The sequence below is a fragment of the Theobroma cacao genome, chromosome 6, assembly GCF_000208745.1.
Source record: "Theobroma cacao cultivar B97-61/B2 chromosome 6, Criollo_cocoa_genome_V2, whole genome shotgun sequence".
Lineage (NCBI taxonomy): Eukaryota > Viridiplantae > Streptophyta > Magnoliopsida > Malvales > Malvaceae > Theobroma > Theobroma cacao.
Window position 1 is genome coordinate 3,090,803 of NC_030855.1, and position 15,548 is coordinate 3,106,350.

At 30.9% G+C, this 15,548-nt stretch overlaps 1 protein-coding gene across 1 annotated transcript; it reads right to left on the reverse strand.

The window, feature by feature from the left end:
* On the reverse strand, positions 3,066 to 4,801 carry LOC108662411 (putative UPF0481 protein At3g02645). The gene has a single exon (XM_018122756.1). The coding sequence runs from the start codon at positions 4,799 to 4,801 to the stop codon at positions 3,119 to 3,121; it is 1,683 nt and encodes a 560-aa protein (XP_017978245.1). The 3' UTR covers positions 3,066 to 3,118.

The following is a 15,548-nucleotide window of genomic DNA, read 5'->3' on the forward strand; positions in this document are numbered from 1 at the left end:
CAGATTATTCAAAACTGATCTTAAGAGAATAGCATGCCTGTCCATGGATAGAATCATAGCCTTCCATGATGCAAGTTTACTCTCCAACCGTCAGATGACTGGCTGCCACATAGCAATATAACTAGAAATAGCTCATAGAGGAAGCCTAAGGAAGGTTGAAGGGAGCTTATCTACTCTACATTTTATCATGTCAGTCCACTGTACCACATTAGTTTCATCCACTTAAACTCCATAAAGCCAACTTTTTTCAAAGTTAATCTTTAAATTGGAAACAACTTGAAAACACCTCAAAACTCTTTTTATATCTAAAATATGTTGGGGATTTGGTTCACAAAAAATTACTATGTCATCGGTGCATTGAAGATGGGAAACAAAGGCACCAGATGAACCAACCTCCATTCCTTTTGTGAGCTATTTATCAATTAGTTTATACATAAGAGCACTTAGAACTTTGATAAAAAGGTTGAAAAGCATCGAGGATAGATGGCAACCTTATCTAAGTCCTTTTCCTAGCTAAAACTCTTTAATAGGTGAACCATTAATAAGAACAAAGACCATTGTTGGGGAAACATAGGCCAAGATTCATTTACGCTATTTGATGTCGAGCCCCATTTCGCTCATTACTTTGTCACTTCTAAAAAAAAGGTCATTACCGAAAATTTTCATCAATAATAGTAAAGATTTCATTGGTATGTAACACTACCAATAGAAATTACAATGAAAATTTCCATTAGTAATAGCGCAGTTGGTAATGGAAAATCCATCAGTGACAAAATATTCCATCAATAACTTACCCACAGAGTATTTCATTGGTAATTCAATCAGTGATGTCTTTAATTCGTAAGTCAATTTTTAGTTGATTTTCATTGGTAATTCCATTAGCAAATTATTTTGTCCTCAAATTAAAACTTAGATTAGCATTATAAACTTTAGTTTTAATGTTGGAGAAGTGATCTACAAGAGCCAAAGTTATGGCTTCCTATGGTCGCCAAAGAGATCATGACAGCCTCAACTTTAAATTCAGAAAACCCCATTTTTTTAGGATAAAATTGAGAAAAGAAGACTCATTAGTTTTACATAATTACTATCATTCCTTATAATTACCTTAAAAAAAGGGGGTTTTTTGGACCTAAAGTTGATGAGGTTGCTATGATGCTCATCTCTTTAGCCACTGTAGGAAGCCAAATGGCTTTAACTTTTGAAAAGCACTACTTGTCTAATATTAAAACCAAGGCTTAGATTGTTAATCTAAGTTTTAATTTGAGAAAAAAAAAGAAAAATTTAACTCATATGTACCACATAACTTTCAATTCTAAACCAAGTCATGTGACCACTTTTTCATTTTACAGAACTTTAATCTATCAGAAGTCAAAGGACTACATAAAATAAATATCATAATATATATTACTTATTTTAATTAATTGCTTAATTACTTATCACACTAAATCCTAAATATTTTTAAAATTAAATAATATTATTAATTTAATTAACTAATTTATATAACTAATCCTAAATTTAATAATATAATTAAATTATACGTCAGTAGATGTTAACACAAACATCAATTGAAAACAAAAACCAACTTAAATACTAGAATTATTAAAATTTTATATGTTACCAACATATTAATTTATTACAATCTTATTTAATTTAAATTATTTTAAAAATATTTAGTAATATTTAATAAATTTAACATAAACCTTAATTAATTTAAATATTGTTTAATTAACTAATATTATTAATTTAATTCATTTCTAAAAAACAAATTAAAAAATTTTTCATTAATTTGATTAGTTAAATTCTTTAATTACCCTAAACTACAACCTTAATTAATTTAATTAATTTTAACTTTTATTAAATTTTCACATTTAATTAATTGCTTACCCTAAACCTTAAGTAAGCTAAATAATTTTAAATTTTTCTAAATTTAATAATTTAATTTATTGGTTAATTACTAATACATCCCTAATTTAAATGAAATATATAATATTATGCATCATATTTCTGATTTAATTAATTTTTTATTTACTTATATAAAATATTTATTCCATTGCTAAACTACTAATTAAAACATTTTTTTATAAATTTGATTAGTTAAATTCTTTAAAAACCCTATAATAGAATCTTAATTAATTTAACTAATTTAAATTATTCTAAATTTTCTCATTTAATTAATTGCTTAATTACCCTAAACTTTAATTAAGTTAAATGATTTTACTTATACAATCTAGATGATCTATTTGATCGATCTTCCTTCAAACAGCCTATTTTCATCAAGTTTCCATTTTCCATTTTCCACATTGCTAATATTAATAATGATAGCAATTGTTTGCAAACCAAATCCCAATTAATAGCACAATATCCGAATTGTTTGCAGTCAATTAATAGCGCAACATAAACAACCTAACAATACATTGTTTTTTAATGCTTTAATGTATACAGCTTTTAATGCTTCTAAATTATGAAGTGATTTGCTTTTTCACCTTTTAATTTATTAATCTGCCACCTTAAGTTTAATTTTGGAATGGACTAGAACATTTTATCTGGTCCTTCTTTTCTTTAATGGAATACTTTACTTTATGCTAATAATTAAATTTCATGATTCTTGTCTTACAAGTGATGTTATTTCACATTACTTTAATTTAGAGTTCGCTGTGACCTTATATTCAGATGATGTAATTTCTAGGGAAATGGTGAGAAATGAATGAACATATATTATTCAGGCAAACAATGGAGAATTAATCTTATAATCAGTACACTTTATAATCTTTTACAATACCAAATAATCCTGAACAGCCTCTAATGATAAGTCTGTCCAAGAACACTATAGCTTCAACCTAAAAGGCTAAGGTATATATCCTCCACCCTTAATCAACTGAAAAGCGGATTGCTTTAATTTATCTAAACATGAAACCTAATTTCAATTAAGAATCTAGCAAACCTATATATATATCTATATATATATATATATATGAATAACATTTTTTAATCCAATCTGTCCCATTAGGAACAACAACCAAATTAATTAATCAATCAATGAAACCAATGATTGTCAAGGTCTTACATCCTACCTATATATTAGCTTGATTTATGTATACATGAAGATGCACCAGATATGTCAGTCCGAGGTTTGGATTCGAAAGACTTGAGAGCAGCTATAAACCGAGCAAAAGGCCTGGAATGTCATCAGGAACAGGAGCATAATTGCGGCCAGCAATGTGAGAAACTGCCAGGAACCATAAACATACTGCTTAAAGAAGTCTGTGGCTTTAACATTCCATCTGCCATTGTGATATTTGTTAACATCTTCAATCACTTTATCCAAGAAAGGGACTTTGGTCAGCCTGATGGACTTGCTCATCCCATTCCACATGTCTGCAGCCTCTTTGTCACTCTTCAAATGGTTCAGAATAATGCCCCTTTCTCTTAGCAATTTGACATCCTCCTCAGTATCAATAATCCCATTCATTAATTCAGTATAGCGAGTAAACACTAGAGGCCCTGACGCATTTGATGCTTCATATGCCACCAAGTTCCTCAAGACAACCTCTGTGTTAATGTCTAAGCAGACCATGGGGAGGTATAAAGTAACAGTCGTGACATCAAAACTGATGGTTGAAATGTTACCATTAGTTGGCAAAATACGGACACCAGCTTTTGAGAGGTCAGCTACGGAAGGGATTGCGATCTCCTCTATAAGAGGTGGTTTATGGATGCTGAAATTGCTTGCAGATGATATAACCTCTTCTTCCTTCTCTTTTATGAAGCATAAGTACTCGATTGGTTTTCTCAGGATCGAAAATCCAGGGAGGTTAGAGAGGATTTTCCAGGGCAAGTTAAGTATGAGTCTAACAGGTCCGGACTTCAGGGCTGCTTTGATTAGCCGTGTTGGAGCACAATTCATAGTTGAGAACATCTTCCATATCTCACTCAAGAGCCACTTCGCATAACTTGAGTCCAGCACAGGATTGCTTTGTTTGTCTTTTGTGGTTTCTTTATTTTGATCCTCCGGTTGTTGGATTGGTTCGGACTGTTCTTCCAGTTTCGGCACGATCATATTGTACAGGAAGTCTAGAACATGAGGACACTTGGAGATATCAATCTTTGGCAAGTTCTTCATCATTTTGAAAGGGGAGAGCTCTCGACATAGTCCCCTTAACATCAAAAGCGACAAATCATCGGCTGCTTCCAACGACGAGAATTGGACTTCTAGCACCTTTCGCAGTACAAACAATGGAATCTGATTCTCAAGCATCATAATGTCTCTGAGAATCGAATTGTGAGCTGATTTTGCTCCTGCATGATCAACCAAATGGGACATTCTCGAGCACACTTCTGATGATAAAGTCTTTCCTTCATGGAAAACATAGATTTGAAGAAACTCGAGCAAAAATGACGTACTAATGGCCATCATCCAAGCTAAAGTTTCAGAATCCAGATCCAAGTACTTGTGATAACAAGCTCGAATCCTTGGGTCAACCTGTTCCAGTTGTTCAACAAGATCTTCAAATGTAGGACACTGCAATTGCTTTTGGGTTCTTTTCGCTGCAGCTAGCTTATATCTCTCCATCTCATAAAGGTCTGGTCGCCAATAATGATAAGGACTGATACCAACCTGCTGCGGGGTGTAACAGTCAGGGCTACTGGACATCAGTGCTTTCGGAACATTAAAGATAGAGACCGGAATTTCAATATCATCTTCTAGCTCTTCATCAAGGAATCTACGAATGTTGATCACCCATCGAAATTCGTCGCAATTTGAACTGAAATTGGAGGTCATTGTTGTCTGGAGAGAAGACATGTCGATTTTTATGTTATTGCTTTCCTTTCTTTTTGGCTTGGGATGTTCTTGTTGTCGTTGGTGGTGGTGGTGGTGGTGTTCTTGGCCACTTTTTGGAGAAGATTTGGCAGTTTTGGTGCAGCTGGGATTGTGAGAATGAACCTTTTATAGGCGCAATTAGAGAGCATAAATATCACCATTATTGATGTTATCTTTATTTCATACTTCAACTAACCAAAAGAAATAAGAAATGTGTTTCTCATTTTCACATCAAATTTCCTAAGGCTTTTACCACACTTCCACGGCTCTCCCTTTACCACCGGGCGGGTATATGCTTGACTAATGCAAGCATACCTGCTCACAGCGATTTTATTTGTATAAATACTACATACCTACCTACTTACATTAATGTACCTATGTTAATTCCTTGAATTCCAATGATAAAAAATCTGAAAATATTATGATTTTAATAAAATAATTCTACCTGTCCAACACTTTTGAGTTTTTTCCTAACTTAAATTTTTTCTGCCTGGATGTTGCAAAAATTTGTTACATAAACTTAAGAATGAGATCTACCGATTTATAAGTCAATTATTCATAAATACATGTTTAAAATTGAATTAATTGAATTTTTTGATATCTCTCCTCTTTAATTTCTAATCATTATTTAATTTCTGAGGATGATTTTTTTTAGCCCTAAAAAAAAAAGTATTTTCGAAAATAGTCTACTTCTTAATTTTAATTGCTTTTTGCCAAAAAAAAAAATTTAGACAAATTACTCTTAGTGAAAACTCCTCATACTCAAACGTGAAAAAAATTTTATTTTTTAGAAAGGAAAAATCAACACTACCACTACTCACAAACAATAATACAAAGGTGCAAAAGCTAACAATAAAAGATTTAAAGTACAAAAAAAGAAAGATGAAAAAAAAAGGGCCATCATCATAATCATTCTCTCATACACATAAATGAACAAATAGAGAAAAAGAAAAAGAGAAGTTGAGACGAAGCTATTTGGTTTTCGATGATTGTTTTATCTTTTTTTTTTTTTTACCTTTAAGTGGTGGGGTTGTTGTGGAAGGATCCCAAAACCTTGATAGCTATAGCTCTAAAGATGTATTGATGGTATGCAACTATTGTAAGAGCTCTAACGAAAAAACCAACCCAAAAAATTTAGAAAAAATCTTGTTACTTATCATGTTGAAAAAAAAAAATATTACACGTCGTATTTAACTCAAAAGTTTATGTCTTAGTGAAATACAAAGATAAAGACCAACTTACATACCATGTTTAGAAGATAATATTATTACACACTATATTCAAAAAAATATTGTTACACACCATGTTTAGTTTTAAGAGTTTATGTTCTAGTGAAATACAAAAAATATAGACCAAGTTACATGCCCTGTTGATAAAAAATTATAACATGTCATATTTAAGGTGTTTAACTTCAAGAGTTTATGTCCTAGTGAAACACAAAAATAGAGATCAAGTTATACACCATGTTAAACAAAAAAATTGTTACACGTCATATTAAAAAAAAAAATTAATACACGTCATGTTTAATGTGTTTAACTCTAATAATTTATATTCTACTAAAATACAAAGATAGACACCAAGTTACATGACATATTGAAAAAAAATTATTACAGGTCATGTTGAAAAAAAAAGTTATTACACACCATGTTTAAGGTGTTTAATGCCAAGAGTTTATGTTTTAGTGAAATACAAAGAAAAAGATTAAGTTACATGCCATGTTTAATCCATGACATCTTTAATAGATTTGTTACATGCCAAGTGCATTAGAGTTGTTACATACAAATATCACGACTAACAATTTTGGGCAATATTGTCATAATCGACAGATTTTCCTTATTTAATTTCAACCTATCAACTTTGGGGTTCTGTAAATATAAATCAATAAACTTAAGAACATATATTGATGCCATCTTTGCTCTTTGATTTGTAAATCGATGACGATATGATGAGAAGTAGACAGAGATATGGCAATGGTGGCAAAATTAGAGAGATCTCGATGATGGGAGAGTGAAATCGAGAGCACAACAAACGGATGCAGGGAAAGAATGCGGGAGAGAGAAATCGATAAAATTAGAGAGAGCTGGATGACGAGAGAGAAATTAGGAGCATAGTTGACAGATGCCCAAAAGATAAATTAGAAGAGAAAATTAGGATAAATGGTTTAATTTATTTGAAATGGCTTCAAGTGCATTTTTGTCAAATCATGGCAAAAATTAAGTAAAAATAGTTTACTTCATATTATGAGCTATTTTTGAAATGGCCTTATGAATTTGATGATTTCTTACAATTTCCTCATTATTTAATTATAATATAGATAAAAGTGATGTAGTTTATTCTACTACATTTTACACTTTCTAATTAACATTTTTTTTCAGTATAAGAATTTTTAATTTCACATAAAATTAGGAACTCTTGATTTTTTTTTGAATGTATAGAACTTTACTTTATTAATCCATATAAGCTCAATAAACTAGGATGCACACCTTAGGTTTTTTATTGTTTTTGTTTTGAAATTTATGCAATTTTATTTCTAGTAGTTAAAGATGGAATCAGCAGAGGACTTTATTTGTACAAAGATAAATTAAAAGAAAAGTTGAGTAAATTCTGGATGATGTTATAATTTACATATTTCAGTTACTTAATTTCAATCTATTAACTATGAGATTCTATGAATATAAATCAATAAATTTAAAAAGATACATTAATATCATCTTCTTTTTTTATTTATAAATCGATAACGATACGACGAGAATTAAGGATATTCAGGCACTCGCTCACTAACCACGCTAGTTATCCATATAAAGTCGTGATTTGGGAGCTATAACCCAGTCTCTCATCTACTGCCTTACCCTATTTTTAACAATCCCGTGTTGGAGATGCCTTGTCCGAACCTACTCCTTGCTGTCTAGACAGCGTTAAACACGTTGGTCATTTTGAACCATTCATGAAAACCATTACCTGACACCTTTAGGCACCAATCATATCAATGTCCTCTTATGCTGTCCGACTTGAAAATATTTGTGCCATTGAAATTAATGTCCAAATCCACCTTTATTAAACCATTGTCCTAATTATCTCCCATTCATTGCATCTTAGAGAATTATAGTGACCAGCCCGACTCTATTTTGAATTCCAAGTCAACCGATCAATCTCATCCCTCCTTTAATTGAGTCCTATTTTAATTCAACCTCTGCTCCATTGTAAACTCCTAAATCCATTCAAGCATGATCCGTTTTCTACTGCCACCTCACAATCTCCTGTTAAACAAACATTTCAAAAATAAACCATTCCTTCTATGAATACAAGCATTTGTCAAGTAAGTCAGCATCATTGTTGGCTTCCCTATAAACATACATAGCTTTGCATTGGAGGAATCATATCTTCATATTCTCAATCTGAATTATGCATTGCCGGAATCTCCAAGGTGCCTCCTATGGATTATAAAACTATTTGATGCGCATTGTGTGAATCACTTTCAATTAGTAACTTTATATGTGAATGCAGTAAACAATTAATGAAACTAATTAGAGCTTCGTTTATGGCTAGAATTTCGATAACGTTTGAATCTCCTTTCTCGATGAACTTTGAAAACAATACTTTAACTGAGCCACAATGGTCACGTAATATACCACCAATGCCGGCCTCTCCTATACTCCTTGATGCCACACCATCTAAGTAAAATAAGAACTCTTGATTTAAGATAACTTAATATTCTATAAATATATATATATATATATATATATTAAATTGACTCAATATTTTCTTTTTTAAACCTTAATTCAGTTAAATTAATTCTTTTTAGAAGAAATTACCTCAATTTAATTAATTAAATCTTTCAAACAAAAGAATCATGTAAGATAAAGTGATCAAAACAGGGTTGGATCTAACAAAAAGGAAATTGAAAGGAAAAAATCTAGAAAATTTTGCGTGAAAAAGTCAAAATATAATATGGTTTTAAGTATAATAATCATACATGTGTTTTTTATTTTGAGGAAGGAATCTATATATGGATTAATATGTAACTCATATATAGGCATCTAGCCAATGGCTTAGACCGTACAATCGTACCCAGTCATGTATTGGGGAACAAAAGTTTAACGTGCAATATCAAAACTCTTAGATTTGGGCACTTGGATATTGATAGAACCAAACCCATGTCCAAAGCGAAGTGTGAAATGTAGTACGCTGAATAATCAAGGATAAGACTCAAAGGGCAGAATCTTATGGTTAGGTTGGCTTCATTGACCATTGACCTTACAACACGACAAATTCATTTTTAATTTGCCTAAACTTGCTTTGCGCATGGTAATGTCATTAAACTAATAATTTTTTACGCTCGCAGTAACATTTTTACAGCTAATGTGTACTTCCCTTGTACTTTTCCCTCGTTAATATTTCATAGTTTTAATTATTATAACCTAATATAATAAGAAGACCTCCCTCTACTGTCTAACGCGTCTTTAGTCTTCACTAAATTTCTTCGCTTGCCTAGTTTAGGTAGCGGTTGGTTGTCCTCATTGTCTGAGGCTCGAGGCCGGTGCATGTCACGTAACCAATAACATTCAATTGGAATGGAAAAACTTCAACAGAATATTAACATTGCTTTTGTTTTTTGAAGAACTTTCATTTATTTAAGAAGCACTTTACAAAACTACCACTATTATGTATTGCTTTGGTTTTTCAACGACATGTCAGTTTTATTGGAAAGAAAAATGTATACTAGTTACGTCATGTGTCACTGACCATGTTGTCCTTTTCTGTTCCTTTCTTTTCTGGGTCCACAATGAGAGGGTATGGCAAAGTCTTACTTGTATGTTTTCTAGTAAGACCCAGAAAGGTCTTGCATCCAAGATATATAATATTTTAATTAAGAAAAGCCTGAAAGGAAATAACCATGGCAATCACTAATCACTAATCAAGGTCAAATCTGACTCCTCTCCAACGGCCTTAATTCGGGGATTGGTATGTGATTAGTGATTTTAAGGGAGAGTTCAAAATTCCTTTGCTATTGTTCTTCTAGCTTTTGTTGCTGGTAAATTTAGTTACGAGCATAAATTTTTTATCAAAATATTTGGTAGAGTTTATATGATTTACTGACACTATTTTCCTATGCATTGCAAATTTTAAAACTTTTTATCAATAAATGTTTAATTTTGATAGATTGATAAGTTATTATTCATTGAAAATTATATGTGTATGTGTGTGTGTGGACAGATGTTAGTATAAAAACATGGAGGGCCAAAATTTTTTAAATCTTTTATTTATTATATATATTATTTAATGATACCTCAAAATAATTTTTTTATTCAATAATTAATACAAATAAAAAATAACAAAATTACCTCACAAGTCTCACCCAATTTTACCCTAAGTATCAAATTTTGTTCACACCTCTTTCTCTTTCTCTCTCCTTCTTTTTCTTTTTTATTTCTTTTTATCTTTTATCCTTTCATTTTGACTTTACTCTCTTTCCTGTAACTTATTACCAAAACATACTTTATTCTTTAAGAGAGATTTATGAGCTTGCCAACTTGGACAAGAAAGGATGAGGACTATTCACTACTGTTGTATGAAATTAAAAGGAGGTAAAGTTTTGAGAAAATTGTGAGGAATGACCTTTTTTATAAAGACATTTTAAAAATAACCATCAAAAAAATTTAACTGTTTTTAACCATATTTAGCCATGACTTGACAAAAATACCCTTTAAACTATTTCAAATAAATTAAACCATTCACTACAATTTCTCTCCATTTGTGCTTCGGATTTCTCTCTCACTATCCTGCTCTCTCAAATTTTATCGATTTCTCTTTTCAGTATTCGTCTACTATGCTTCCAGTTTCTCTCTCTCACGTTTTCAGATTTCTATTTTTTACGCTTTCAATACACCAAGCAATGGTTTTGACGTGCTTGGTTGGATGGTTATTTGGGAAATTCGATTTTTAGGTATTTTGAATGAAACTGAAATGGTAGAAATAACCACAGATATATGAAATAGATTTTTATTGAATCAATTCGGGACCTAAACACCAATAAACTCAAATTTTTGAAATTTATAAACCTAGGTTTTTGAAAAAAAAAAATTATTTTTAATAAAAGTAGGTGTTTTAGATAAAAAAAATTTACATTTTGATTTATGAAAACATGTTAGAAACACTTTAATCGGTGCCAAATTGTAAAAAAAAAATAAAAAAAAATGAAAAGAGTTGAGAGGATTTGAAGTTTTGGTTTGTAAGTAATAACAATATTTTAGGCATTAAAGTGTAACAAATATTTTTGAATTTGTCGTGTAACAATAATATTTTTTAAACATGGCGTGTAACAAAATATTGTTTTTTCAACATAGTGTGTAACAACCTTTTTTAACAATGGCGCGTAACTTGTTTTTGTACATGGCATGTAACAACAGTATTTTTTTTCAACTGACGTGTAACAACCTAACCATGGCGTGTAACAACAATATTTTTTTTCAACATGGCGTGCAACAACCTAACCATGGCTTGTCATATGTTTTTATACATGGCGTGTAACAACCTAACCATGGCTTGTTACATATTTTTGTATATAGCATGTAACAACCTAACCATAACGTATAATAACCTAACCATGACTTGTCACATATTTTTGTACATGGCGTGTAACATGTTTTTGTACATGGCATGTAACATCATAGCGTGTAATTTTATTAAGGGTAATTTTGTCCAACTTGGCTAAAAATTGGTAAAATTATAAAAAGAGCTATTTTTGAAAACATCTTATCTTTAAGGGTTATTTTTTAAAATGCCCCTAAAGTTTTCTTTTGTCTTCTTCTTTCTATTTATAATATTATTATTTGTATTTGATTTTTTTTCATTCCTTTTCTATTTGCTCATATTTTCTAAGTCTCTATAGATTTTCTTCTCTAACTTTTTACGAACCATCAACCATGTTCTTCTTCTTTCTTTTTTGTTATGTGGGTTCTATCTTTTTCTTACCATGTTCTTCTTTTTTCTATTATTTTGATTTTATATTCTATGATTTTAGTTTTTAAAAATTAAAAACTTGTAGTGTTGCACTGTTAGTTGTTGCTTAAAATTTCATCAAGGTATTATTTTTTTATTTATTCTAATTGATATATTAATTTACTTTATTTTTACTCTTCCAATTTCTACAGCAACTGTAAAGAGTCTTTTCAATAATGAAAATTGTGAACAAGACTCTATAACAAAATGGATAATGAGTTTCTTACATATAGTTTAATTGTTTATATTAAGAAAAACATTACTAGCCTTTTCAGTACAGAGTTAATAATAAATGAATTTGATTCTAGGAAACATCATCGAGCACAACTTTCCTAAAGGACTATTATAAGTCTTTCTTTTCTTATTCCTTTTTATTTACATGTTATATAAAATTGTTATCTATTATGAATTTTTTGATTATTTGTTAAGTTCAACATATTAGTTCTAAAAATTTTTAGCCCTTATTCTTCTTTGTCTTTGACCCCTCAACAAAAGTTAGCTAGCTCCGTCCCTATATATATATAAAAGATTTTATTATTTATTGATAAAAAAAACAACCGAAAAAGTAATCACATATTCCTAAATTAAATAGCCTGAAAATTAAAGAAAATGATCTCCTACAACTTCATTGTAAAACCCTTAGTTTCCATTACTTGGACAAATAGATAATTAACTTGGTGAATTTAGGAAAATGCTTTGTTTAGCTTAAATTCCTTAACTTTTAGCCTTGGGAAACCATACATAAAGGGCTTGAAGATTGGTGGAAAGAATAGAATTGATTTACAACTTGAAAGCATCAATTTTTGCAAGTTGGCGGTTGGTAGGTCGATCCCTAGGTTGAGAATTGGATAAAATGCATTATGAAACTTGCTAGGATCAACCCTTGCCCTTGAGGGGTCAATCCCAAGAGCATCCAAAACATGGGTAGCATTCTGGAAATTGCTAAGATCGACCACAACTCACAAAAAGGTCGATCCTTGAGTCTCAAAACAAAATGTAAGCATTCTTTCTTTAGCTAAGATCGACCCCCTACACATTAACAAAAAAAAAAAGCCCTAAACCCCCCAAAACCCGAGCCTCCCTTATTTTTTTCATTTCTCTTTGTTCGTCCACTCATTTTCTCTCAAACTTCTCAGCCCTTAAAACCCTTAAACTCCACCATCAAACCTTGATTTTCAAGAGCTAAGGGTAAGGATTTCTAGCTCATGTCTCTCTAAAAAATGGGTTTCAAGTTTCTAACTTTTATATCTTTCTTTGGACCTAAATTTTCTACCTATATTTCCAACATTTGGTTAGAATCTTTGTGTAAAAGCTCACCAAGGTAAGGAAAGGTATAAGATAAGTTGTTTATTTGATGAGTATGAGTTTTGGAGCAAGTGTTAAAGAAAAACTTTGGATTTTTAAGCATGGATTATTTAGGGTTAGAAATGAGTATTTAATGTATTACGAATGTATTATGGATCTTTGAATATATTAATGATTAATCATCATTTTAGGTGTTGTTTAAGACTCAAACTCACTAAAGTGAAGTAAGGGTCAATTTTTGCGAAAGCTTGGAAAGGAGTGCTCTTGATTTGTGAGTAGATACGTAGTTTTATAAACTATTTGATATATACTATTAAGCATGTTTAGATGCATTGGAAATTTGGTCATGAAAAAGTATGGATAACCACTTGATTTGTTGTGATTTCAAATGGTTTTAGAAATGTGATTTGTAATCTCTGTGTATGTAAATTTGAATACTACATATTAGATTTCAAGTGGGGGACAAGCCTTTATTGCTGTGAATTTCATTTCAAATGAGTGATACATAACTTGTATTTGTTTTGAATAATGGTAATGGTTGAATGTTGTTCTATACATATGTGACTATGTATAAGTTGAATTGTTTATTATCCTTTGTGAAAGTTGTATGTTAACTAATTCCGGAAAGAATTAGTGTTGTGGGCTAAATGCCCTTGCATATTTTAGAATGACATTTCTTATCACATTTGAGGTTAGTTGTGCCTAGCATGTTAAGAACTATATGCTTTGATATAATGGGGTTCGTATATACAATAGTATATTGAAATCACTAGGTTGCTTTGCACACTTGATTGCTTCTCCTTACATGTTTTGATAAATGTCTTTGTATGTTTGGTAATGTGCCATGGCACGTATTGGACTATTAGATTTTTTGATTGTTGGATTAATATGGCTAATGAACACATTTTGTAAGCTTAGTATCATACTTGGATCCACACTGTGTTGTGATGGACACACACTTGGAATGTTTGGAATATAATGTGAATTTGCTGATGATATTGAACCATCATTTTTGGTGTTATGATTAAATTACTTGTAATGAACTATTAGACATTTGAATTCTTTACATAAATCATGTTATATATAAATTGCACCTTGAGTAGACATGGATTTGGATGTTTGGAACACATTGGCAAAAATTGTGATTTTGGATGAAAAATTGAGATATAAGGATCGACTCTTACATTTTAAAAGGTCAATCCCTAGTTAGCAGAATACATGAACAATGTTTTGTTTTAGGGTACAATCGACCCTTACACTTGGTCAATCCTTATTGTGTCATGGACACTACGTTAGTTAATTAAGCCTTCGTTATAGAAATTTGGTTGAGCAAATACTAGACTAAGAGACTACGAACTTTGTGTATAAGTTTATCTCACGAAAATGACATCGAGAACACTTGATTACCTTGCAAGGTTACTATTGATATATTATCTAAAATTGCATAAGTTTTTAACTTTGTTTACTAACTACTCTTTCAATTAGCTTGTTCCCTATCCCCGTATTTGCTCACTAAGATTCTATATTTCACCACACGTAAATTCTATTTTCGTTTTAGATCAGTAAACCTCTTGGGTGGTGTGTTAATGGAGTTTTCTTGTCGTCATTCTTGGTAGGCCATCATGAAGGCATCCAGTATATATATATATATATATATATATATATATATATATATATATATCTTTGAGTCGCGTCACTTCGTTGATCTTGTCATCCTTTGCTTTGAATTATTTTTATATTTACTAAAACATGTTTATATTTGGCCATTGAATGGCAATAATAGATGATTAATGGATTGTAATTATGATTCCACTTATGTTTACAAATTACAAACTTATAGGTTTGTTTAAGATGAAATTGAAAATGCAAACCCACTTTAATACGAGTGGCTTAAGGAATTCTTCAGTNCGCGTCACTTCGTTGATCTTGTCATCCTTTGCTTTGAATTATTTTTATATTTACTAAAACATGTTTATATTTGGCCATTGAATGGCAATAATAGATGATTAATGGATTGTAATTATGATTCCACTTATGTTTACAAATTACAAACTTATAGGTTTGTTTAAGATGAAATTGAAAATGCAAACCCACTTTAATACGAGTGGCTTAAGGAATTCTTCAGTTGAACATACACACACACACACACACATATGAATGAAAATATGAATTCCAGGAACTTTGCATGTTTTGTTTGGTTTGGATGATTGGAAAAAGGCTTGCTTGGGATAAACAGGTTTGCTCACTAAATCCCTTGTGTCGATCATGGCACCCCAATTTTGGGTCATGACATTTATGCAACAACCTTTGCTTTATTATGTGATTTGTAGGAGATTCTCATCCTTGCTATCTATTGCTCTTTAGCCTCTACAAGTTATCATATAAGTGAGAGCTATATTAGATATCTTGTATCTTCAATAGATAT

Excerpts from the sequence above, each read along its gene's own strand:
- LOC108662411 (XM_018122756.1), bottom strand. The coding sequence starts at position 4,801 with ATGTCTTCTCTCCAGACAACAATGACCTCCAATTTCAGTTCAAATTGC.